Here is a 27,144-nt window from a genome sequence, read left to right as displayed (position 1 = left end):
CAAATTGTCCAAGGGGCAGGGATTGGAATCCCTGTGTTCTGTCTCTGCTGTGTCCACATTCTGCTTTTTCATGTTCAGTTCAGTTCAGTCGCTCAGTCGTGTCCGATTCTCTGTGACCCGTACAACTCTCTAATAATCACTTCTGTCCAAAGAGAACTGAGATTTTTCTAGGAGCGAGGGGCTGCCCAGGCCTGAAAGTCCCCCTGCAGGCATCAGTCACCGACCATCTTCCCAGGACTTGATAAAGATGCATTTCAAGATGGGAATCTGGTTGGACTGGAAACCTCTAAGACCTGACTCAATTTTGAATCAGTCAATGCTTCAAGCTTTTATAAATCTTTTTAAAAGGCTCTCCTCCGTACGCCCCTCCAGGTTGCTCTGTGGTCTGCTCTGAGCCTCATAATGCTAACCTGAATGCATTGTAACGTGGCTCCTGGTGCTCCGGCTTCCAGTGGGTTCTGTCTGGTAGGGAACTCCAGCAGGAGGTCAAGGAAGGGAGTAAGTGGCTCTGTGAGGTCACTCTGGTGGGCTGTTGCCTCAACTAAACGTTACTGCTCCTCTAACCTGGCTTGCTCTGCACAACTCTGACTCCTTCTCAGTTCTGTTAACTCCTTCCTTGCCTCTTCTCTTTGGCCTATGGATAGCAACAGCTCTGTCTTTTCTATACCCAAGGTCCTACAGCATTTCTGGAGGTTCCCCTGCACCCTTAAGCCTTTATAATTAATCCCCTTGGACCTTCTTCAAACTGCTTGAAGTGTGCCTTCTGTTTCCTATTGAGACTATGACTGATTAAATAACTTTTTCCAGATTATAGAGTCTATATGATAATTACATTTTTTTAACATGCTCTGTGTGGGCCTTTCAAGTATAGACTAAAGAAGAAAATAAAAACCATTTATAATGCCACTCCTAAAGAGAGCTACCATTTGGGGCCATTTGTTCCCAGCAGTTTTCTGAGCACATGTTATGGGGTTTCTTTTAAGTTTTTTTTGTAAATTTTGGTAAAATATAAAAGCAAAAATAAACAAATGGGATCTAATTAAAATTAAAAGCTTCTGCACAACAAAGGAAAATATAAGCAAAGTGAAAAGACAGCCTTCTGAATGGGAGAAAATAATAGCAAATGAAGCAACTGACAAACAACTAATCTCAAAAATATACAAGCAACTTATGCAGCTCAATTCCAGAAAAATAAACGACCCAATCAAAAAATGGGCCAAAGAACTAAATAGACATTTCTCCAAAGAAGACATACGGATGGCTAACAATCACATGAAAAGATGCTCAACATCACTCATTATTAGAGAAATGCAAATCAAAATCACAATGAGGTACCACTTCACACCAGTCAGAATGTCTGCGATCCAAAAATCTGCAAGCAATAAATGCTGGAGAGGGTGTGGAGAAAAGGGAACCCTCCTACACTGTTGGTGGGAATGCAAACTAGTACAGCCACTATGGAGAACAGTGTGGAGATTCCTTAAAAAATTGCAAATAGAACTACCTTATGACCTAGCAATCCCACTGCTGGGCATACACACCGAGGAAACCAGAATTGAAAGAGACACATGTACCCCAATGTTCATTGCAGCACTGTTTATAATAGCCAGGACATGGAAACAACCTAGATGTCCATCAGCAGATGAATGGATAAGAAAGCTGTGGTACATACACACAATGGAGTATTACTCAGCCGTTAAAAAGAATACATTTGAATCAGTTCTAATGAGATGGATGAAACTGGAGCCAATTATACAGAGTGAAGTAAGCCAGAAAGAAAAACACCAATACAGTATACTAACACATATATATGGAATTTAGAAAGATGGCAATGACGACCCTGTATGCAAGACAGCAAAAAAGACAGAGATGTGTATAATGGACTTTTGGACTCAGAGGGAGAGGGAGAGGGTGGGATGATTTGGGAGAATGGCATTGTAACATGTATACTATCATGTAAGAATCGAATCGCCAGTCTATGTCCGACGCAGGATACAGCATGCTTGGGGCTGGTGCACGGTGATGACCCAGAGAGACGTTATGGGGAGGGAGGTGGGTGGGGGGTTCATGTTTGGGAACGCATGTACACCCGTGGTGGATTCATGTCAATGTATGGCAAAACCAATACAGTATTGTAAATTAAAATAAAGGAAAAAAAATTATTACAAATAAAAAATGTTGTAGAAACCAAAAAATAAATAAATAAATAAAACATAACCATTTTCATCATTTTTAAGTATACAATTCAGTAACATTTTAAATACATTCACAATATTCTGTAACCATCATCACTATTTCCAGAACTTTTTAAAAAAGAGTTTATTTACTTTAGAGCAATTTCAACTTCACAGAATAATTGAGAGGAAGATACACAGATTTCCCACATACCCTCTGTCCCCACACATGCATAGCCTCCTCCATTATTAACATTCCCCACCAGAGTGGTACCTTTCTTACAACCGAGGAACCAGCGTTGACACATCGTAATCACCCAAAGTACACAGTTTACATGAGGGTTCACTCATTTTTTAATAAATGCTTTGTTGTTTTGTTTTAAAATATTTATTTATTTGGCTGTGCTGTGTCCTAGCTGTGGCATGCAGGATTTTCGATCTTCGTTGTGGCACGCAAAATCTTTAGTTGCAGCATGCGGCATCTAGTTCCTTGACTGTGGATCAAACCCATGCCCCCTGCACTGGGAGTACGAAGTCTTAACCACTGAAGGCCAAGGAAGTGCCTAGGGTTCACCCTTGTCATGTAGTATATCCTACAGATTTAGACAAATGTATAATGGCATGTCACCACCTTTATAATAACATATGGAGAAATTTCTCTGCCCTACAAATCATCTGTGCTCTGCCTATTCATCCTTCCCTGCCCTATATATGTTTCTTAAGCTTGTATCATGAGTATTTCCTTGTGTCATTAAAAGCTACACATATATATTCACACACATCATATTTCCAAGTTACTATTATATCTACTACTGCGAGCAGGAATCCCTCAGAGGAAATGAAGTAGCCATCATGGTCAACAAAAGAGTCCGAAATGCAGTACTTGGATGCAATCTCAAAAACAACAGAATGATCTCTGTTCGTCTCCAAGGCAAACCATTCAATATCACAGTAATCCAAGTCTATGCCCCAACCAGTAATGCTGAAGAAGCTGAAGTTGAACAGTTCTATGAAGAGCTACAAGACCTTTTAGAACTAACACCCAAACAAGATGTCCTTTTCATTATAGGGGACTGGAATGCAAAAGTAGGAAGTCAAGAAACACCTGGAGTAACAGGCAAATTTGGCCTTGGAATGCGGAATGAAGCAGGGCAAAGACTAATAGAGTTTTGCCAAGAAAATGCACTGGTCATAGCAAACACCCTCTTCCAACAACACAAGAGAAGACTCTACACATGGACATTATCAGATGGTCAACACCAAAATCAGATTGATTATATTCTCTGCAGCCAAAGATGGAGAAGCTCTATACAGTCAACAAAAACAAGACCAGGAGCTGACTGTGCCTCAGATCATGAACTCCTTATTGCCAAATTCAGACTGAAATTGAAGAAAGCAGGGAAAACCGCTAGACCATTCAGGTATGACCTAAATCAAATCCCTTATGATTATACAGTGGAAGTGAGAAATAGATTTAAGGGACTAGATCTGATAGATAGAGTGCCTGATGAACTATGGAATGAGGTTCGTGACATTGTACAGGAGACAGGGATCAAGACCATCCCCATGGAAAAGAAATGCAAAAAAGCAAAATGGCTGTCTGGGGAGGCCTTACAAATAGCTGTGAAAAGAATAGAAATGAAAAGCAAAGGAGAAAAGGAAAGATACAAGCATCTGAATGCAGAGTTCCAGAGAATAGCAAGAAGAGATAAGAAAGCCTTCCTCAGCGATCAGTGCAGAGAAATAGAGGAAAACAACAGAATGGGAAAGATTAGAGATCTCTTCAAGAAAATTAGAGAGACCAAGGGAACATGTCATGCAAAGATGGGCTCGATAAAGGACAGAAATGGTATGGACCTAACCGAAGCAGAAGATATTAAGAAAAGATGACAAGAATACACAGAAATACTATACAAAAAAGATCTTCATGACCCGGATAATCATGATGGTGTGATCACTCATCTAGAGCCAGACATCCTGGAATGTGAAGTCAAGTGGGCCTTAGAAAGCATCACTACGAACAAAGCTAGTGGAGGTGATGGAATTCCAGTAGAGCTATTTCAAATCCTGAAAGATGATGCTGTGAAAGTGCTGCACTCAATATGCCAACAAATTTGGAAAACTCAGCAGTAGCCACAGGACTGGAAAAGATCAGTTTTCATTCCAATCCCAAAGAAAGGCAATGCCAAAGAATGCTCAAACTACCGCACAATTGCACTCATCTCACATGCTAGTAAAGTAATGCTCAAAATTCTCCAGGCCAGGCTTCAGCAATACGTGAACCATGAACTTCCTGATGTTCAAGCTGGTTTTAAAAAAGGCAGAGGAACCAGAGATCAAATTGCCAACATCAGCTGGATCATGGAAAAAGCAAGAGAGTTCCAGAAAAACACCTGTTTCTGCTTTATCTACTATGCCAAAGCCTTTGACTGTGTGGATCACAATAAACTGTGGAAAATTCTGAAAGAGATGGGAATACCAGACCACCTGACCTGCCTCTTGAGAAATCTGTGTGCAGGCCAGGAAGCAACAGTTAGAACTGGACATGGAACAACAGACTGGTTCCAAATAGGAAAAGGCTGTATATTGTCACCCTGCTTATTTAACTTATATGCAGAGTACATCATGAGAAACGCTGGGCTGGAAGAAGCACAAGCTGGAATCAAGATTGCCGGGAGGGATAGCAACAACCTCAGATATGCAGATGACACCACCCTTATGGGAGAAAGTGAAGAGGAACTAAAAAGCCTCTTGATGAAAGTGAAAGAGGAGGGTCGGTGCTGCGCTAGCGGCAGCGGCGGCTTGGCGGGACCGAGGGCACGAGCGGCCGAGACCATGGCTGGAGGCAAAGCTGGAAAGGACAGTGGGAAGGCCAAGGCCAAGGCAGTGTCTCGCTCACAGAGAGCTGGGCTACAGTTTCCTGTGGGCCGCATCCATAGACATTTGAAGACTCGTACCACGAGCCACGGAAGGGTCGGTGCCACTGCTGCAGTGTATAGTGCTGCAATTCTGGAGTACCTCACCGCTGAGGTGCTGGAGCTGGCAGGTAATGCATCCAAGGATCTCAAAGTTAAGCGGATCACTCCACGCCACTTGCAGCTTGCAATCCGTGGTGATGAAGAGTTGGATTCTCTTATCAAAGCTACCATAGCTGGGGGTGGAGTGATCCCTCACATCCACAAGTCTCTGATTGGAAAGAAGGGACAGCAGAAAACTGCTTAAAACTGTCGTAACCAACGCTCTTCCTCCCTGTCGTTGTACTGTAACGGGACAGAAGAAATAATGGGGTTATGTGGAATTTTTAAAACAGTTAAATGGAAAACCATAGACAATTACTGTAGACATGATAAAAGAAACATTTGTACGTTCTTAGAATCGAAGTTTGATAAAAGTACCTTTTCATGTGGCAACAGTTGTGTTGATTGGCTAGGTTTCTCCCTTGTGTTTTATACAAAAATGGAATTGATAAACCATTTTAAAAAAAAAGAAAGAAAGTGAAAGAGGAGAGTGAAAACTTGGCTTAAAGCTCAACATTCAGAAAACGAAGATCATGGCATCTGGTCCCATCACTTCATGGGAAATAGATGGGGAAACAGTGCAAACAGTGTCAGACTTCATTTTTGGGGGCTCCAAAATCACTGCAGATGGTGACTGCAGCCATGAAATTAAAAGATGCTTACTCCTTGGAAGGAAAGTTATGACCAACCTAGATAGCATATTCAAAAGCAGAGACATTACTTTGCCTACTAAGGTCCATCTAGTCAAGGCTATGGTTTTTTCTGTGGTCATGTATGGATGTGAGAGTTGGACTGTGAAGAAGGCTGAGCACTGAAGAATTGATGCTTTTGAACTGTGGTGTTGGAGAAGACTCTTGAGAATCCCTTGGACTGCAAGGAGATCCAACCAGTCCATTCTGAAGGAGATCAGCCCTGGGATTTCTTTGGAAGGAATGATGCTAAAGCTGAAACTCCAGTACTTTGGCGACCTCATGTGAAGAGTTGACTCATTGGACTTTGATGCTGGGAAGGATTGGGGGCAGGAGAAGAAGGGGACGACAGAGGATGAGATGGCTGGATGGCATCACTGACTCGATGGATGTGAGTGTGAGTGAACTCTGGGAGATGGTGATGGACAGGGAGGCCTGGCGTGCTGTGATTCATGGGGTCGCAAAGAGTTGGACATGACTGAGCGACTGAACTGAACTGAACTCGTGCTACGATGTAGTGTGATGGGTTTTCCACTTTCCAATTTAGGTTATTCATATTTGTTGATATATAAATGTCACTGCTAGGATTATCCTAATTCATAAGTCTTAGGCCAAATATCTAATTATGTACTTAGGTCCTTCAAAATGTTGACACTCAAGTAACACCCAATACATTGTACACACTAGAGGGAGCTTGAGACTTCTCAGAAACAATGGTGTTTTGTGTGTGTGTGTGTGTGTGTGCGCGCCCTGGTGAAGAATGAAAGTAACTTGCCAAGACTGGCCAAAACATTAAAGGCATTTGAGGGCTTCCCCTCACCACTGGGAAAGCTATGCCTGATCTCATGGTGAAACAATGTGAGCATTTTCTTCTCAGTCCTCATCCCATCGTGGGTCAGGAGCAGAGCTCAGTATTTTGACTGATGACAAGTGTGGTCATGAATCTTTAGGTCTGTGGATGACCAGTGGGTGAGTGCAAAGGCTATGCTGAGTCTGTGAAGAAAGGCACTGTGAGCAGGCTCTGTGAGGAGGCCCCACCCAGCCCCAGGGAACATCAGCACCCAGGGAGCTCCCTGAGTTGCAGGCCAGACCTCACCGTGGAACCCGCTGGACAGGTTCTCTGCCACTGTCACGGTGGTGACTGCCCTTAACTAGGGCCCAGGGTCACCAGCAAATGTGCGGGTGGCAGGCAGTGTGACCAGACCTCCTGGACTGACTCGGAGGAGGTGGGGGCAGGGACCTAGCACTCCAGCCTTCGTGCCTCCTCCAGAACCCACTCCTACCTTTCTGGATGGTTCTTATAGCAGAAGATTCTGACACAGGGACAGACTGCCAGAGCCCCTGCAATCAAGAGTGACTGGGCAAATGCAGCTGAGAAAAGAGGGAAAAGAGACTGGGGCTGTGGGCAACTTCAGTGTCAACTCTACAACTCCCAGGGGTTAAGATGGCACCGTCTGTTGCCCTTGAACCAAGGATCTTGCCTTTTCTCCTCCGCCCCCACCTCCTCCCACCCCTCGCCTAACAATCCCCAACCTCCTCCCCTGCCCCAGCTCCCTCTTCTCGGGGGGTTGGCCACTCCTGCCTCACCATACTTGCTCATTTGTGCAGAAGATAAACTAAGACCCTCTTTCCTTGAGACTATAAACACAGGAAGAATTTTGACTGTATGCCAGAGTGCTCACAAGACCTGGGAAGGATTTTCATAGTGGGCAGAAGTGGTAAGCTTTGGGGAAGGTGGATCTAGTCAGGTTCAAGGACCTGTGCTTTCACATGCTAAAAGCAACACAGGTGAAGGTAGAACTTTCTCCTAAATCCTTGGTTCTTCCATCTTAACTGCATAAAACCACCTAGAAAGTTTTACAAAATCGCCACTCCCAGAACAAGCGCATCAAAATCTCTGAGGATGGGACCCATCCATCGGTGGTTCTGAAGCTCCCAGGTGACTCCAATGTGTAGCCAAGGTTGAGAGGCAGCAGCCTTAAAAGGGTAATGAAAGAAGGCCAGGGCTTTAATGAATTGATGAACATATAAATTTCATGGCCATATTTCCAGTCTATACTTAGGTGTTTTATTTCTTTAAATCTTGCTTTATAATGCATCCTGGCCTTCACTGACAAAGCCAACTAGAGATCTGTAAACAAGTTACAATTTTAATAGATAAATTTAATGAGGAAAAAAATACCATACCTGCTCAGTGAGGAGCACATATGAAGAAAGCTTCGTTCACTGGCACACCCAGGTCACCTTCTTTCACTGAGCAGGCAGATGGCTTGGGAGAATGGAGGAAAGGTCATCAAAGCAAAAACGCAAAGCTAGCAGGTTGAGAAGCTGGGGGAACATCAGATAAGCACCCAAAGGAAGGATTCTGTATTTTAGGTGCAGTGGAAGAGGCTTCTGAGGCCATGGGGTGGGGGCACAGGGTCGGGAGCTTACCAGGGTGGCATACCTTCATTCAGGACCTCTTTAGACTAGACTTTGGTTAGCCCAACAGGCAGCAAAGCCAACATTCATCAAATCTTAGAGCCTCAAAATTCAGCCCCCTGTTTTCTGTACCCTCTTCTCTCTTCAACCCCAGCCCCCAGTCCCCTTTGGTCTTTCAAGGAATAGCATAGGATCCAGAAAGAGCAGGATCTTGGGGTCAGAACAACATGAGTTCCCATCCTAGCTCCATCACTTATTAGCTATGTGTTGCTGTCCTCTAAATTGTGTCCGACTCTTTTGCAGCCCTATGGACTGTAGCCCACCAGGCTCCCCTGCCCATGGGATTTCCCAGGTAAGAATACTAGAGTGGATTGCCATTTCCTTCTCCAGGGGATCTTCCCAACCTAGGGATCAAACCTAAGCCTCCTGCTTAGCAGGCAGATTCTTTACCACTGAGCCACCTGGGAAGCCCAATGAATATTCAGTTCAGTTCAGTCACTCAGTCGTGTCCGACTCTTTGCGACCCCATGAATTGCAGCACGCCAGGCCTCCCTGTCCATCACCACCTCCCGGAGTTCACTCAAACTCACGTCCATCGAGTCGGTGATGCCATCCAGCTATCTCATCCTCTGTCATCCCCTTCTCCTCCTGCCCCCAATCCCTCCCAGCATCAAAGTCTTTTCCAATGAGTCAACTCTTTGCATGAGGTGGCCAAAGTACTGGAGTTTCAGCTTTAGCATCATTCCTTCCAAAGAACACCCAGGGCTGATCTCCTTCAGAATAGACTGGTTGGATCTCCTTGCAGTCCAAGGGACTCTCAAGAGTCTTCTCCAACACCACAGTTCACTGAGCACAGCCCAGTGCTCCTTGGAATGGACTGCCATTCTCTATTAAGAGTATCTGGTAAACAATCATAAATAAGAACTATCAGTGCTCGGTCATATCCAGCTCTTTTAGACCCCATGGACTGTAGCCCATCAGGCTCCTCTGTCCATGGGATTTTCCAGGCAAGAATGCTGGAGTGGGTTGCCATTTTCTTCTCCAATTAACTACGTGACAGACGTGTGATGTTTAACCTTTCAGGGCTTCAGTTCTCATAGAGGAACTCAGGGGTGGATTTGGGAGTGTGGAGTGCTGCTGGGTCAGCCCTGCATCGCCCATGGATTAAGGTGGAATCTTCTATTGCCCTTGGATTAAGGACTTTGCTTCTCCCCACCTGGGTTTATCTTCTCAGGGACTGGCCCCTCTGACGAGCTGTATTCTACTTGTTTATTTCTGCTGGAGATAAAGTCAGTAAAATCTTTAGGCCCAGGCAAGAGGGGCCTCTACTCTGGTCCCCATCGTCTACAATGCTGTTTTTTCATCTGTACTTCTCCCTGCTGAGTGAGGGATTCATGGGACGAAAGCCCCCTAGAACCTTGCTCCCCATCCAGGCCATGTTATAAAGGCTGGGACCCTTGAAATCCCCGGTCCATATGGACCTGAATCCGCTTCAGGGTCTGTGGGAGCTGATCCACAGATCCATTCTCTGGATGTGCTACACTGCCTATCTGAGGCCTGATGGAGACCAAGGTCCGCTGTTGGGGAGGGTGTGATGGGGATGCAGGTGGACAGGGCAGAGACTTCTGGTTTCCTCACAGGCACGTTCTCTTCATGGCTTAGGACAGACTCAGGCCCGAGAAAAGAAGAGGGCTTTCTCTCTGCCCTTCCACCCTCTCAGCTCAGAACTCTAATGAGTCCCGGAATTCTAAACTCCAGCTTGGCTTCCCAGGTCATTATGAAGCTATTTGTCAGTTTCAGAGGGTAGCACATTCTTTATTTATCAGCTTTTAGGGAAGTCCAGGTGGCTCAGCGGTAAAGAATCTGCCTGCCAATCCAGGAGACCTGAGAGATGCGGGTTGGCTCCCTGGGTCAAAGAGAGCCCCTGGAGTAGGAGCTGGCCACCCACTCCAGTATTCTTGCCTGGAAAATTCCATGGACATCAGAGCCTGGCGGGGCCATGGCGCCTCCAAGAGTTGACACACGACTGAGCACTGCTCACACACACAGCTTGCCTTTTAACTCTAAAGCGTTGACACATAGAATATGCAGTATGTGGACCTCCATCTGTGTGCTTATCCTGCAAACGTTACCTGCAGGCCTCATGGAAAACAATACTATCATCATTTAGATTGTGAGGATTCAATGCAAAAAATTACATGAGGGCATAGTAGGTGCTCAGTAAGGTTATTCTCTTGTACCTTTCAGTACATCAATGTTACTCAAAAAAATGCAGTTTCAGAGGAGAATCCTTCCCTAGGCAGGGCCACCACCTTCCTCTTTTTCAGTTCCAGGGTGCAGCTTCATGCTGTGTTGACTTACTGGGGCTAACATGCCCTCAGGCCTTTCCACCGAGAGGCTGATCCATGTTTGAGAGCTGAGCTCTGCTGCTGCAGCCAACCAGGAAGGCTGCGGGTCCTTCTGAAGTGGCTCTGGGGTGAGGTGGCCTCAGGGCAGGCGGGGCCTGGGGAATCCAGGCCTTACAGATGGCCGGTGAGCTGGAGAGACCTGTGGAGAGAAATTCCTGGGTCAGGAAGCAGGGAGGGCACCCCGAGTGTTGTCTGCAGAGTTGCATTGGCCTGAGTTCAGAAATGGTACCTAGAAAAGCAGCAGAGCTTCCTGAAGGGCCAGGGAAGAGGGGACGGGGCAATGAGAGCTGACTGACTGGCACTTGGCGGTTCAGGACTCAGGGAAGCCAGACAGGAACCAGTTCTGTTGGAACCAGCCGAACTGGTTCACTTTGCTACGTATCTCAAACTTGCTGTGGTGTATCTGCTTTATACTTCAAGTACATTTATTGTTCACATTTTAAACAGCAATTGGTGCTGTGTTTTTTTTTTAATTTATTTATTTTTTCACTGAAGGATAATTGTTTTACAGAATTTCGTTGTTTTCTGTCAAACCTCAATAGGAATCAGCCATAGGTATGCATATATCCCCTCCTTGCTGAATCCCCCTCCCACCTCCCGCCCCATCCCACACCTCCAGGTTGACACAGAGCCCCTGTTTGAGTTTCCTGAGCCATACAGCAAAATCCTGTTTGCTATCTATTTTACATACGGTAATGTAAGTTTCCATGTTACTCTCCCCATACATCTCACTCTGTCCTCCCCTCTTGCCATGTCCATAAGTCTATTCTCTATGTCTGTTTCTCCACTGCTGCCCTGTGAATAAATTATTCAGTACCATTTTTCTAGATTCCATATATATGCTTTAGAATATGATATTTATCTTTCTCTTTCTGACTTACTTCACTCTGCATAATAGGTTCTAGGTTCATCCACCTCATCAGAACTGACTCAAAGGCATTCCTTTTTATAGCTGAGCGCCAAAGAATTGATGCGTTTGAACTGTGGTGTTGGAGAAGACTCTTGAGAGTCCCTTGGACTGCAAGGAGATCCAACCAGTCCATCCTAAAGGAGATCAGCCCTGGGATTTCTTTGGAAGGAATGATGCTAAAGCTGAAACTCCAGTACTTTGGCCACCTCATGTGAAGAGTCGACTCATTGGAAAAGACTCTGATGCTGGGAGGGATTGGGGGCAGGAGGAGAAGGGGACGACAGAGGATGAGATGGCTGGATGGCATCACTGACTCGATGGACGTGAGTCTGAGTGAACTCCGGGAGATGGTGATGGACAGGGAGGCCTGGCGTGCTGTGATTCATGGGGTCGCACAGAGTTGGACACGACTGAGCGACTGAACTGAACTGAACTGAATATTCCATTGTGTATATGTACCACAACTTCTTTATCCATTCCTCTGTCGATGGACATCTAGGTTGCTTCCATGTTCTGCTGCTGCTGCTGCTGCTGCTAAGTCGCTTCAGTCGTGTCCGACTCTGTGCGACCCCATAGACGGCAGCCCACCAGGCTCCCCGGTCCCTGGGATTCTCCAGGCCAGAACACTGGAGTGTCATGTGGCTTCATGAATCACAGAGAAAAATGCCCTTGAAGGGCAAATCTAATGTGATTTCCTCCTCATCAGGAAACTCTCATTTCCTATAAACTTTAGAAAGTTTTTTCACTGTGGTTATTGCATGTCAAAGAATGTTTAACTGGTGTATTGGTTGGACTTCATGTTGGTTGAGCTTTTAATCTATCTCTCATTATCCATCTGTATATGTTTTAATCTCTCATTATCTATCTATCCGTATATATTTTTAATCACCAGAAATAGAAATTTCTTTAGAAACAAATAAAATTTATTTTTTAATCACAGCGAAGTTCATCTTGTCCCACTTAGTTCTAGAAAACAGATTCTTGAAAATCACTCCTAGAAAAAGTTCCTGTAGCCTCAGATGTCAAAAACAAACTGTATAAGTATTTTCAACATATTCAAATACTAAAGAGGGCTGTAACTCCCAGAAATAAGATCTGTTTGGTCATCCAGGATAGCATTATGTTCCCTCAAGATCAAGAAATGTGAGCTGACATTGAGGCAAAGTATAAAAAGCTTTCCAGACTTCCCTGATGGTCCAGTGGTCAAGAGTCTGCCTTCCAATGCAAGGGACTCGGGTTCAATTCCTGAGTGGAGAACTAAGACCCCACATGCTACTGGGCAACTAAGCCTTCATGCCACAACTACAGAGCCCACAGGCCACAATGAAGAGGCAGTGCAATTATCCTTCAATTAAAAAATAAATAAATTTTAAAAAAGAAAACAAGAAACAAACAAACAAAAAAGCCAGTGCAGCCTAAAAACAGTAAACAACAACCAGTTAATTACTGTAATAAATAAAAACCTTTCTATTTATGCTCTGCCAGATGGTATCTGAAGAGCCTGGGGGTTACGGATGCAGAAAGTTCACCTCTGTATCTATCCTGCATTCACCCTCCACGCCTGCTTTCTTCTGACTCTGTATCACCCCTCATTTTAAACCCAGGTTGGCAACTTTCGATGATAAACACTAGTTCTTTACACCTATTGTTGGTACAAATGCAACACTGTTTACTTGCCAGATCCCTGAGAGGCAAAGATCCTAATTAATCTACTAAGGCTTTTCTTGGAAAAACGTCAGACCTTTCAGATGGAAAACCTGGGTAGATATCATCATTGTGTTTTGCAACAGGTCTGGCCAGATTGCTCCAGACAAATCAGCCAGTTTCTGCTCAGCACTCTGTGCAGTTCAGGCAAGCCAGGAATTTGCCGGCTAAGAATACAGAAGAGGGAGCCGTCCTGATTGAAAATGTTAATCAGGGGGGCCTGAAGCATCTGCCAGGTCGATGTCCAATGCCCTCTGCAGTGGAACAGCTGTGCCTGTGTCTCAAGACCTGGGACTAGAAGAGGGGGCCTCAGACACCCCCTGGCATGTCCCTGTAATCTTCCAAATGGTGTACTTGAGGGTGGTGGAGGCTCAGCTCTGCTGAGTGAAACTCTCTTCTGAGGCTTTTCCTGATAGGCATGGCCACTCATGGTAAGGAGGTTAAGCAGACCCCGCAGAAAGGCCTCCCAGGAAAGCATGGTACTGGAGTCGGCCTGGAAGGAGTGGGAAATTTGGTTTATTTTCTTTTGGCTGGACCATAAGGCTTGAAGGATCTCAGTTCCCTGATCAGGGATTAAATCCAAGCCATGGTACTGAAAGCCTGGAATCCTAACCACTGGGCCATCAGGAAACCCCCAGGTTTAGTTTATCTTTAATTCTAACCTTTCAAGCCCAAGAATACTGGAGTGGGTAGCCTATGCCTTCTCCAGGGGTTCTTCCCAACCCAGGAATCGAACTGGAGTCTCCTGCATTGCAGGTGGATTCTTTACCAACTGAGCTATCAGGGAAGCCCAACGTTTCCTGTTTTCCCCAAACCTTACTGGCATTGTGGAACCCTGGACTGGTCATCCCTTTCAAGGGTCCTCTCCCTTATGGGGGCGTGTGTGCATGCTAGGTCGCTTCAGTTGTGTCCAACTCTTTGGGACCGCATGGACTGTAGGCTCCCAGGCTCCTCTGTTCATGGGATTCTCCAGGCAAGACAACTATTGGCTGCATTGCTAAAATAATAATAATAATAATCAAGAAGGAAAAAGAGGACCTAATGGAATCTTAACTCTCTGCAAAGTGAGAGAAAACCTTGAAGTTTTCCATCTAAGAAACCTGCCAGTGGTGACTTAGCAAGTGATGCAACTGTCCTCAGAAGAGCTTTATTCCATGGCTGTGGCTCTGTAGCTCTCCAGACACAAATGCTAAACCATCAAGAGATTTCCAAACTGGTTTTGTGCTGTCTGTCCCCACAGGGCAGGCGCAGTGTGACCAACATTTGGCAGGAGGGTAGAGGGACGGGAAGACGGCTTTCTCTATAGTTCTGTCCACCCAAACTTTCTGCAGGAGTTGCATGAATACCACAGCCTCGAGACCTGTGTGGCTGTTGTGCCCTTGAATGTGGCTAGTGCCACTAGGCAGCTGAATTTATTATTGCAGTTCATTGAAATTAACCCAAGGGAATTCTCTGCAGGTCCAGGGGATAGGAATCCATGCTTTCACTGCTGAGGGCACAGGTTCAATCCCTGGGCGGGGAACTAGAATTCCACAAGTCACATGGTGCAGCCAAAAAAAGAAAGAAAGAAATTAAATTAATGGCTACCCATGGTCAGTGGCTCTTGTATTAGACAGCAGAATAAGAAGTTCACTGACCTTGAATTTCTACAGGAGGGAGGGCAGCTTCAATTTCCCTGGGTCTCGTCTTTTGTCTTGCTTCCCTGGACATTCAGCTTCTTCTTTTGGATCCATCTCTGGCAGCTCCATCTCTGAGGCCTCTCCTCAGTTAACCCTATGCACCGGCCAAACTTCAGCAAGAAGCGACATTACATTATCTGCTTTGAAAGGACTGAGTATGGCTTTCTCTGAGCAGGATGAGGTTGGCATGGATTGCTGAAGCTGAGTATGATACACCAAACTGCTAATTTGCTAAAATAATTTGAGAAAGTGCTACTTTCAAACCCTGACGTGAGTGCCACTTTCTGAAATTGGTGGGAGGCCAGAGTCCATGCTACTGGAGGTTATGCTTGCTAATTGTCTCAGTGGTCATTTATGAAATGGCTATGGAATATTTCTTCCTCTCTGTCAGAGCACTTGGCCCAGAAAGGCAGGCTTGTTCACTGAGATTCTCTACTCTGACCCAAGCCAAAGATTCAGCCTGATTTCTTGTCAACTGGAAACTGGGAATTGCATAATCTACTTTCCCCCCCAAGAGATCCATATTTTCATGATTGCCCTTGCAACCCAGGTGACCTGTCCTCTGCAAAAGCCCTGTTGAGGAGAGGGAAACAGGTGGGCCTGGGGACTGTGTTTTGCACTATTCTGCTCAACCATCTACAGCCGGTTGGATCTGGGCTGGGCATTAACCCCAGAGCAGCTGATTGCAAAGGTTGGCCAGTAACCTATGACTTGGCACAAAAGAATGTCCTCCAACCAGAGTTCCTCTCTCTGGACTCTGGAAGCAGAGAGACTGGGACACTGGAAATGGCTGGTGGGGGATGTGGAGGCAGGAGCCTAGTGGCTTAGGCAGAGGCTGGTTTTCACACAAATGGAGTAAAGCTTTGGAATCTGTTTTTAAAATTCTTCAGGCAGTTCAAACACACTGATAACCATTTTTTTTCATTCCATATGTACTTAGTCACCTCCAAGAGAACGCTTCTACCTCACCTTACGACCCCACGGGCTGTAGCCCACCAGGCTCCTCTGTCCATGGGATTTCCCAGGCAAGAATACTGGAGTGGGTTGCCATTTCCTCCTCTAGGGGATTTCCCAACCCAGGAATCGAACCCGAGTCTCCTGCACTGCAGGCAATTTTTTTTACCCACTAAGCCATCGGGGAAGTCCCCTATCTCACCTTACACCTCCCATTTGCAACTTTAACATAGGATACAGCCAGTATTTTGGTCTTGTTGGTAGCACTTCAGTGTAAGGTTTTCTTTTCAACATTTCCTAAGGAGAGATTGCTAGTAGTGGGATTCCTAGTCGAAGAGACACTTGTCTTTGTGATTCTTGCCCCATATTGCCCTCCAATAGGGCAGTGTCAGGTAAACGTCTATTGGAGCGTTGTCCAGCAGTGTTCTGCACACAATGACCTACTCAGGTGCTTTTCAAGGAGCTGTGATCCTCTGGTTATGTGGCTACGGTATTCAGTGGTCATAATTAAGACAACCGGATTAAACAAAATCAGCCAATTCTGGACCTGTGTGAGATACCCTGCTGCTGCTGCTACTAAGTCACTTCAGTCGTGTCCGACTCTGTGCAACCCCACAGATGGCAGCCCACCAGGCTGCCCCATCCCTGGGATTCTCCAGGCAAGAACACTGGAGTGGGTTGCCATTTCCTTCTCCAATGCATGAAAGTGAAGTCGTTCAGTCGTTCAGTAGTGTCTAACCCTCAGCGACCCCATGGACTGCAGCCTACCAGAGTCCTCCATCCATGGGATTTTCCAGGCAAGAGTACTGGAGTGGGGTGCCATTGCCTTCTCTGGTGAGATACCGTACCAAAATCTATATTGGTTCTCGTAGAATTCTTGTATATGAAGCTTACAGATGAACAGTGCCCTGCAGAGGATACTTTGACAGACCCTGTCTTGCAGAGAGGTCACGCCCTCACTGTGTGAACAGAAGCTGAAAAAAATCCTAGTACCTCTCAGTGTACCCACATCAGGTACCCATGGAATTGGCAAAATACACACCTATGTTAAGAAATGGGCTTCCCTGGTAGTTCAGCTGGTAAAGAATCTACCTGCAATGCAGGAGACCCTGGTTTGATTCCTGGATTGGGAAGATCCCCTGGAGAAGGGATAGGCCACCCACTCCAGTGTTCTTGGGCTGCCTGGTGGCTCAGACAGTAAAGAATCTGCCTGCAGTGCAGGAGACCTGGGTTCAATCCCTGGGTTGGGAAGATCCCCTGGAGAAGGGAACGGCTGCCCACTTCGGCGTTCTTGCCTGGAGAATTCCAAGGACAGAGGAGCCTGACAGGCTACAGTCCATAGGGTTACAAAGAGTCAGATATGACTGAGAGACTTTCACTTCACTTCATCTTAAGAAATACTTTAAGTAATATATTTTAAAAGTCAATAAGGATGTCAGGAAGATATTTTGTGGTGTGGAAAAAAAAACTTCACCATGCCATGTGGAAAAGGATCCCATTTTCTGTTTGAAAGAAAAATATATATCTTACTGATTACTTCTTGTCTCCTCCAACCCCTACCACCACTAGACTTTGTCTCCAACAACAAAAATATCCGGTCACACCTGCCATTCTGAGCTTGTTTAAAATTTTAGGGTGTGGTTATATTGATAGATTATTGTGTTGTTGACTGTGCTTTCCTGTTATGCTTTATATTTTATTTTAAGATGTGTTTATATTATAATTTTTTGTTGTACCAGCAGAATGCCATTTACTTAATAATAAAGTTATTATAACAAATGCTAGACAAGGTGTGGGAAAAAGGGAACCCTCCTACAACCTCAATTGTAGGTTGCAATGTAGGTTGATGCAGCCACTGTGAAAATAGTATGGAGATTCCCCAAAAAACTAGAAATAGGGTTGCCATATGATCCAGCAATCCCACTATTCAGTATATATCCAGACAAAACTATAATTCAAGAAGATAAAAACACCTTTATGTTCACAGAAGCCCCATTTACAACATAACATGGAAGAAACTAAGAATGAAATTTTGCCATTTGCAACAACATGGATGGACCCGGAGGTATTATGTTTAGTGGAGTAAGTCAGAGGGAGACAAATACTTATCATTTATATGTGGAATCTAAAAAATAAAACAAACAAATAAATGTAACAGAAACAGACTTACAAATATCGAGAACAAACTTGTGGTTACCACTGGGGAGAGGAAAGGGAGGAGGGGCAAGGTAGGGGTAGGGGATTAAGAGGTAAAATTGTTATGTATAAAATGAATAAGATATACAGATATATTGTACATCACAGGAAATATAGCCAATATTTTATAAAACTTTACTTGAAGTATAATCTATAAAAATATTGAATCACTATGTTGTACAACTGAAACTAATATAATATTGTAAATAAATTATACTTTAAGTTTAAAAAATAAAATTAATAAACCTTCTTAAAAAGAAAAAAGCCCATTCACAGAAGAATGGATAAAGAAAGATATGATACGTATGCATAATTGACTACTGCTGCTAAGTCGCTTCAGTCGTGTCCAACTCTGTGCGACCCCATAGATGGCAGCCCACCAGGCTCCCCCGTCCCTGGGATTCTCCAGGCAAGAACACTGGAGTGGGTTGCTATTGCCTTCTCCAATGCGTGAAAGTGAAAAGTGAAAGTGAAGTCACTCAGTCGTGTCCCACTCTTCGCGACCCCATGGACTGCAGCCTTCCAGGCTCCTCCATCCATGGGATTTTCGGACTACTGCTTAGCCTTATTATTATGAAATAATGCCATTTGCAGTAACATGGTTAGACCTAGAGACTGTTAAGTCATAAAGAGAAAGACAAATATCATATGATATCACTTATATGTGGAATCTAAAATATGACACAAATGAACTTATCTGTGAAACAAAAACAGACTCACAGACATAAAGAACAGATATGTGGTTGACGAGGGAGGAGAGGCAGGCAAGGGATGGATTAGGAGTTTGGGATTAACAGATGCAAACTAGTATCCCTAGGAGGAGGGCGTGGCTACCCACTCCAGTATTCTTGCCTAGAGAATTCCATGGACAGAGGAGCCTGGCAGGGTACTGTCCATAGGGCTGCAGAGTCGGACACGACGGAAGTGACTAAGCATGCATGCACGGTATAGTGCAGGAAATTATATTCAGTATCCTGTGATGACCCATAAGGGAAAAGAATATAAAAAGAATGTATACATATGTAAAACTGAATCACTTTGCTGTACAGTGGAAACTAGCACAACTAGTTGAAATTAAATCAAATAGACTTCTAAAAAAATCAAGATATTATTAATAAATTTCATTGAACGTTTCAAAAATTATTACTGTGACTTCCCTGGTGGTCCAGTGGTTAAGAATCTGCCTTTCAGTGCAGGGGATGAGGGTTCGAACCCTGGTTGGGAAACCAAGAAAGGAGCAACTAAGCCCAGTTGCCAAACTACTGAGCACATGTGCCCCAAATAAAGCCCATGAGCTGCAACAAAACATCCAACATGATGCAAGGGAAATTTTGCATGCCACAACTAAGACCCATTGCAGCCAAAAAAAGTTAGTAAATTAACTTGATTATGAAACTCGCTTCTCTCTATTGGATATTGTCTGAGAAGAATGTTTTCACAATGAGTGTGTGTTCATTTTATAACCAAAGGGAGAAATTAAACTATATTTATTTGGATGTGGCAATAGGGAAGAGAACATCTGAGCATATACTATGCCCCAGGTGTAACAATTATCTGATATCATTTAACCTGTTTGATTATTATTCCACCTGGTGGGCTACATTCCATAGGGTCGCATGGAGTTGGACATGACTGAAGTGATTTAGCACGTAGCACACATCAATGCACATGGACATCACCAGATGGTCAACACTGAAATAAGATTGATTATATTCTTTGCAGCCAAAGATGGAGAAGCTCTATACAGTCAGCAAAAACAAGACTGGGAGCTGACTGTGCCTCAGATCATGAACTCCTTATTGCCAAATTCAGACTTAAATTGAAGAAAGTAGGGAAAACCGCTAGACCATTCAGGTATGACCTAAATCAAATCCCTTATGATTATACAGTGGAAGTGAGAAATAGATTTAAGGGACTAGATCTGATAGATAGAGTGCCTGATGAACTATGGAATGAGGTTTGTGACATTGTACAGGAGACAGGGATCAAGACCATCCCCATGGAAAAGAAATGCAAAAAAGCAAAATGGCTGTCTGGGGAGGCCTTACAAATAGCTGTGAAAAGAAGAGAAATGAAAAGCAAAGGAGAAAAGGAAAGATACAAGCATCTGAATGCAGAGTTCCAGAGAATAGCAAGAAGAGATAAGAAAGCCTTCCTCAGCGATCAGTGCAGAGAAATAGAGGAAAACAACAGAATGGGAAAGATTAGAGATCTCTTCAAGAAAATTAGAGATACTAAGGGAACATTTCATGCAAAGATGGGCTCGATAAAGGACAGAAATGGTATAACAGAAGCAGAAGATATTAAGAAGAGATGGCAAGAATACACAGAAGGACTGCACAAAAAAGATCTTCATGACCCGGATAATCATGATGGTGTGATCACTCACCTAGAGCCAGACATCCTGGCATGTGAAGTCAAGTGGGCCTTAGAAAGCATCACTACGAACAAAGCTAGTGGAGGTGATGGAATTCCAGTAGAGCTATTTCAGATCCTGAAAGATGATGCTGTGAAAGTGCTGCACTCAATATGTCAGCAAATTTGGAAAACTCAGCAGTGGCCACAGGACTGGAAAAGATCAGTTTTCATTCCAATCCCAAAGAAAGGCAATGCCAAAGAATGCTCAAACTACCACACAATTGCACTCATCTCACATGCTAGTAAAGTAATGCTCAAAATTCTCCAGGCCAGGCTTCAGCAATATGTGAACTGTGAACTTCCTGATGTTCAAGCTGGATTTACAAAAGGCAGAGAAACCAGAGATCAAATTGCCAACATCAGCTGGATCATGGAAAAAGCAAGAGAGTTCCAGAAAAACATCTATTTCTGCTTTATTGACTATGCCAAAGCCTTTGACTGTGTGGATCACAATAAACTGGAAAATTCTGAGAGAAATGGTAATCAGACCACCTGACCTGCCTTTTGAGAAATCTGTATGCAGGTCAGGAAGCAACAGCTAGAACTGGACATGGAACAACAGACTGATTCCAAATAGGAAAAGGAGTACGTAAAGACTGTATATTGTCACCCTGCTTATTTAATTTATATGCAGAGTACATCATGAGAAACGCTGGGCTGGAAGAAGCACAAGCTGGAATCAAGATTACCGGGAGAAATATCAGTAACCTCAGATATGCTGATGACACCACCCTTAAGGCAGAAAGTGAAGAGGAACTCAAAAGCCTCTTGATGAAAGTGAAAGAGGAGAGTGAAAAAGTTGGCTTAAAGCTCAACATTCAGAAAACAAAGATCATGGCATCTGGTCCCATCACTTCATGGCAAATAGATGGGGAAACAGTAGAAACAGTGTCAGACTTTATTTTTTTGGGCTCCAAAATCACTGCAGATGGTGACTGCAGCCATGAAATTAAAAGACGTTTACTCCTTCTAAGGAAAGTTATGACCAACCTAGATAGCATATTCAAAAGCAGAGACATTACTTTGCCAACAAAGGTCCATCTAGTCAAGGTTATGGTTTTTCCAGAAGTCATGTATGGATGTGAGAGTCGGACTGTGAAGAAAGCTGAGTGCCGAAGAATTGATGCTTTTGAACTGTGGTGTTGGAAAACTCTTGAGCGTCCCTTGGACTGCAAGGAGATCCAACCAGTCTATTCTAAAGGAAATCAGTCCTGGGTGTTCATTGGAAGGACTGATGCTGAAACTGAAACTCCAGTACTTTGGCGACCTCATGCGAAGAGTTGACTCATTGGAAAAGACTGACGTTGGGAGGGATTGAGGGCAGGAGGAGAAGGGGATGACAGAGGATGAGATGGCTGGATGGCATCACCGACTGGATGGACGTGAGTTTGTGTGAACTCCAGGAGTTGGTGATGGACAGGGAGGCCTGGCGTGCTGCGATTCATGGGGTTGCAGAGTCGGACACGACTAAGCAACTGAACTGAACTGACACATCAATAAGGAAACTGAGGCCAAAGCAGTTAACTGACTGGCCTAAGATCAGGGAAATCTCTTCGTATGTGATGGAGCACAGGTTTTTTAAAATAGTGATAAAACATACAAAACATAAAATTTACCATTTTCACCATTTTAATGAAAAAGTATCCCTATTCTGGGCTTCCTGGGTGGTAAAGAACCCACCTGCCAATGAAGGAGACCTAAGAGATTCTGAGTCAATCCCTGGGTTGGGAAAATCCCCTGGAGGAGGGCATGGAAACCCACTCCAGTATTCTTGCCTGGAGAATCCCACGGACAGAGGAGCCTGGCAGGCTACAGTCCATGAGGTCGCAGAGTCAGACACGACTGAAAGGGCTTAGCATGTGCACACACGTCCCTATTCTCTTGTAGGGATATACCACGTTTTGTTCACTCATTCATCTGTTGATGAACATTTGGCTTGTTTCCACATTTTAGCTAACGTGTATAATGTTGCTGTAACATTAGTATACAAGCAGTCATCTGAATTCCTCTTTTCAATTGGTTTGGGTATATAGACCAATTAGTGGAATTGCTGGAACATAAAATAATAATATGCTTAACTATTTTCCATGTCTGCTGCATTTTCCATCCCCTACCAGCAATATACAAAGTTTCTAAAGTTTTCATGGCCTCATCAACATTCATTTTCTGTTTTGCCTTGTTTTATTATAGCCATCCTATATGTGTGTAGTGTTTATCTCATTGTGGCTCTAATTTGCGTTTTCTTAAGACCTTCTATTTCTGCTGCTGCTGCTGCTGCTGCTGCTGCTAAGTCGCTTCAATCATGTCCGACTCTGTGCAACCCCATAGACGGCAGCCCACCGGGCTCCCCCGTCCCTGGGATTCTCCAGGCAAGAACACTGGAGTGGGTTGCCATTTCCTTCTCCAATGCATGAAAGTGAAAAGTGAAAGTGAAGTCTCTCAGTCGTATCCAACTCTTCGCAACCCCACGGACTGCAGCCCACCAGGCTCCTCCGTCCATGGGATTTTCAAGGCAAGAATACTGGAGTGGGGTGCCATTGCCTTCCCTGTTTTTGAACTAACACTCCCCAAAGATATCCTTTTCATTATAGGGGACTGGAATGCAAAAGTAGGAAGTAAAGAGGTACCTAGAATAACAGGCAAATATGGCCTTGGAGTACAAAACAAAGCAGGTCAAAGGTTGACAGAGTTTTGCCAAGAGAATGCACTGGTCATAGCAAACACCCTCATTCAACAACACAAGAGAAGACTCTACACATGAACATCACCAAACGGTCAATACTGAAATCAGATTGATTATATACTTTGCAGAATATTCTTTGCAGTTATATTAATGGATCTTTAAAGATGTGTTAAAGTGCTGCATTCCATATGTCAGCAAATTTGGAAAACTCAGCAGTGGCCACAGGACTGGAAAAGGTCAATTTTCATTCCAATCCCAAAAAAAGGCAAGGCCAAAGAATGTTCAAGTGAAAGTGAAAGTCGCTCCATTGTGTCTGACTCTTTGTGGCCCCATGGACTGTGCAGTCCCTGGAATTCTCCAGGCCAGCATACTGGAGTGGGTAGCCTTTCTCTTCTCCAGGGGATCTTCCCAACCCAGGAATCGAACCCAGGTCTCCTGCATTGCAGGTAGATTCTTTACCAGCTGAGCCACAAGGGAAGCCCAAGAATACTGGAGTGGGTAGCCTTTCTATTCTCCAGCGGATCTTCCCAAGCCAGGAATCAAACAAGGGTCTCTGGCATTGCAGGCAGATTCTTTACCAACTGAGCTATGAGGGAAACCAAGAATGTTCAAACTACCACACAATTGTACTCATCTCACATGCTAGCAAAGTAATGCTCAGAATTCTCCAAGCCAGGCTTCAACAGTACTTGAACTGTGAAATTCCAAATGTTCAAGCTGGATTTAAAGATTTAGAGAAGGTAGAGGAACCAGAGATCAAATTGTCAATGAAAAAGCATGAGAGTTGCAGAAAAACATCTATTTCTGCTTTATTGACTATGCCAAACCTTTGACTATGTGGATCACAACAAACTGTGGAAAATTCTGAAAGAGATAGGAATACCAGACCACCTGACCTGCCTCCTGAAAAATCTTTGTGCAGGTCAAGAAGCAACAGTTAGAACTGGACATGGAACAACAGACTGGTTCCAAATCGGGAAAAGAATACATTAAGGCTGTATATTGTCACCCTGCTTATTTAACTTTTATGCAGAGTATATCACACGAAATGCCAGGCTGGATGAAGCACAAGCTGGAATCAAGATTGCCAGGAGAAATATTAATAGCCTTAGATATGCAGATGACACCATCCTTATGGTAGAAAGGGAAAGAGAACTAAAGAGCCTCTTGATAAAAGTGAAACAGGAGAGTGAAAAAGTTGGCTTAAAACTCAACTTTCAGAAAACGAAGATCATGGCATCTGGTCCCATCACGTCATGGGAAATTGATGGGGAAACAGTGGAAACAGTGGCAGACTTTATTTTGGGGGGCTTCAAAATCATTGCAGATGGTGACTGCAGCCATGAAATTAAAAGACACTTGCTCTTTGGAAGAAAAGCTATGACTAACCTAGATGGCATATTAAAAAGCAGAGACAATATTTTGCCAACAAAGATCCATCTAGTCAAACCTATGGTTTTTCCAGTAGTCATGTATGGATGTGAGAGTTGACTATAAAGAAAGCTGAGTGCTGAAGAATTGATGCTTTTGAACTGTGGTATTGGAGAAGACTCTTGAGCGTCCCTTGGACTGCAAGGAGATCCAACAACCAGTCCATCCTAAAGGAAATCAGTCCTGAATATTCAGGGACGACTGATGCTAAAGCTGAAACTCCATTACTTTGGCCACCTGATGCAAAGAACCAACTCATTTTAAAAGACCCTGATGCTGGGAAAGATTGAAGGCAGGAGGAGAAAGGGATGATAGAGGATGAGATGATTGGATGGGATCACCGACTCAATGGACATGAGTTTGAGTAAGCTCCAGGAGTTGGTGATGGACAGGAAAGCCTGGCGTGCTGCAATCCATGGGGTTGCAAAGAGTCAGACACAACTGAGCGACTGAACTGAACTGAACTGAACTGATTGAATGATTACTGATGTTGAGCATCTTGCCATGTGTTTATTTGGCCGTCTGTTTACCTTCTTTCTTTTAGAAATGTCTTTTCAAATCCTTTGCCTATTTTTGAATTGGGTTGTTTTATTGAATTTTAGTTGCCCTCTATATATTCTGGATATTACTTCCTTATCAGGCACATCGTTTGTAAATATTTTCTCCCAATCTGTGGGTTGTCTTTTTACTTTTTCTGTTTTTTAAAAAAAATATTTTTTTTATTTATTCATTTGGCTGCACTGGGTCTTTTCTTTTCCCCCACTTATTTCTTTCTTTATTTTTGGCTGTGCTGTGTCTTTATTGCTGCACTTGGGCTTTCTCTACTTTTGGTGAGCAGGGCTACTCTTCGTTGCGGTGCTCAAGCTTCTCTTGTTGTGTCTTCTCACTCTTTTGATAGTATCCTTTCATCCACCAAAGTTTTTCATTTTGAGGGATGCCAATTTATCTTTTTTTGTTGTTTTTCCTTTTTGTCTTGTGCTTTTGGTGTCATAACCAAGAAAGCACTGCTGAAGATTTTTCTGTTTTCTTCTAGGAGATGTCAAATGACAAAAATAATACAATTTAGTAGTGAGTTTGCTGTCCTTTATTCAAAGGAAAATAATCAATAGATTAGGGAGTATAATGCCTATTGCACTGGGGCATCCTTCCTGAGAGATTTTAAGCAAGAGTGAGTTTTATAAAGTGTCAACAGAGGCAGTGCTGAAGCAGGATGTGATTGGCTGAGAGGTCAGGAAGTTTCTAATGAGGCCAGCAGGTCTTATTTTCCAGGTAACATAACTAGACACAGCTGAGCTGGAAGATTTTGATGTGTATGTGAGGTTTCCTTAACTAAGAGGTGCTACCCATAGGTGCAGGCTGGCTTGGGTTTAGATCTGTGACATGAGCCAGGCCCCTGAATCTGTTCATCACCTCCACTGTATAATCATAAGGGATTTGATTTAGATCATACCTGAATGGTCTAGTGGTTTTCCCTGTCTTCAATTTAAACCTGAATTTTGCAATAAGCAGCTGAAATCTGAAATCCAATGAATATTCAGTGGAAGGACTGCGGTGAAAGCTGAGGTTCCAATACTTTGGCCAGCTGATACGAAGAGCTGACTCATTGGAAAAGATTCTGATGCTGGGAAAGATTGAAGGCAAAAAGAGAAGAGGCCAGCAGATGTTGAGATGGTTAGCTAGCATCACCAACTGTGGACATGAATTTGAGCAAACTCCAGGAGATAGTGAAGGACAGGGAAGCCTGCAGTCCCTGGGATCGCAAAGGGTCCGACACGACTTAGTGACTGAACAACCACCAGACCCCTGAAGAGGCCCACATTTTGTGGGTCTTGATATACCAATTACCTTTGTAAGAGCTAGTTTTTTAAAAAGTTTTATTTGTTTTTGGCCACGCAGGGTCTTCGTTGCTGTGCAGTCTTTTCTCCAGTTGCGGTGAGCAGGGGCTACTCTCTAGGTGCTGTGCTTGGGCTTCCCGTTGCACTGGCTTCTCTTGTGGAGCACGGGCTTTAGAGCTTTGGCTCAGTAGTTCTAGCACATGGGCTTAGCTACCCCGTGGCATGAAGGATCTTCCTGGACCAGGGATCGAACTCGTGTCCCCTGTCTTGGTTGGCAGATTCTTAGCCAATGGACCACCAAGGAAATCCTGTCAAAGTTTTACAGTTCCGGTTTTCCTGTTTAGGTCTTTGATCCATTTGGAGCTAATTTTGGTATACGGTGTAACGTTAAGGGTCCAAGTTCTCTCTCTTGCATGTAGATATTGAGTTTTCCCAGCACTGTTTATTGAAAACACTGTCCTTTCCTACTTGAATGGTCTCGGCACCCTTGTTGATCAGAATTTGGAATCCAGCTCTGCAAGGCTTTATGGGTTACGCTCTTTTGTAGTACAGTGTGTGCCCCAGTTTTCTCGGAAGCAGTCTTTCTCTCTCTCCCAGACCCGGAAGGGACTGTCACAGGCCAGGC

At 44.1% G+C, this 27,144-nt stretch overlaps 1 protein-coding gene and 1 non-coding gene across 2 annotated transcripts; one reads left to right on the top strand and one right to left on the bottom strand.

Annotated features, from left to right (window-relative positions):
- Positions 1-4,952: 4,952 nt before the first annotated feature.
- LOC128052350 (histone H2A.V) lies at positions 4,953-5,597 on the top strand. Its single transcript, XM_052644882.1, has one exon. The coding sequence runs from the start codon at positions 5,010-5,012 to the stop codon at positions 5,394-5,396; it is 387 nt and encodes a 128-aa protein (XP_052500842.1). The 5' UTR covers positions 4,953-5,009; the 3' UTR covers positions 5,397-5,597.
- A 3,100-nt stretch (positions 5,598-8,697) lies between these two features.
- Positions 8,698-8,768, bottom strand: TRNAS-GCU (transfer RNA serine (anticodon GCU)). The gene has a single exon. It is a non-coding gene; the product is annotated as a tRNA-Ser (tRNA).
- Positions 8,769-27,144: the final 18,376 nt, after the last annotated feature.

Source organism: Budorcas taxicolor, chromosome 8, assembly GCF_023091745.1.
Source record: "Budorcas taxicolor isolate Tak-1 chromosome 8, Takin1.1, whole genome shotgun sequence".
Taxonomy (NCBI): Eukaryota; Metazoa; Chordata; class Mammalia; order Artiodactyla; family Bovidae; genus Budorcas; species Budorcas taxicolor.
This window is presented reverse-complemented; position numbering and strand designations above follow the sequence as displayed.

Excerpts from the sequence above, each read along its gene's own strand:
- LOC128052350 (XM_052644882.1), top strand. The coding sequence starts at position 5,010 with ATGGCTGGAGGCAAAGCTGGAAAGGACAGTGGGAAGGCCAAGGCCAAG.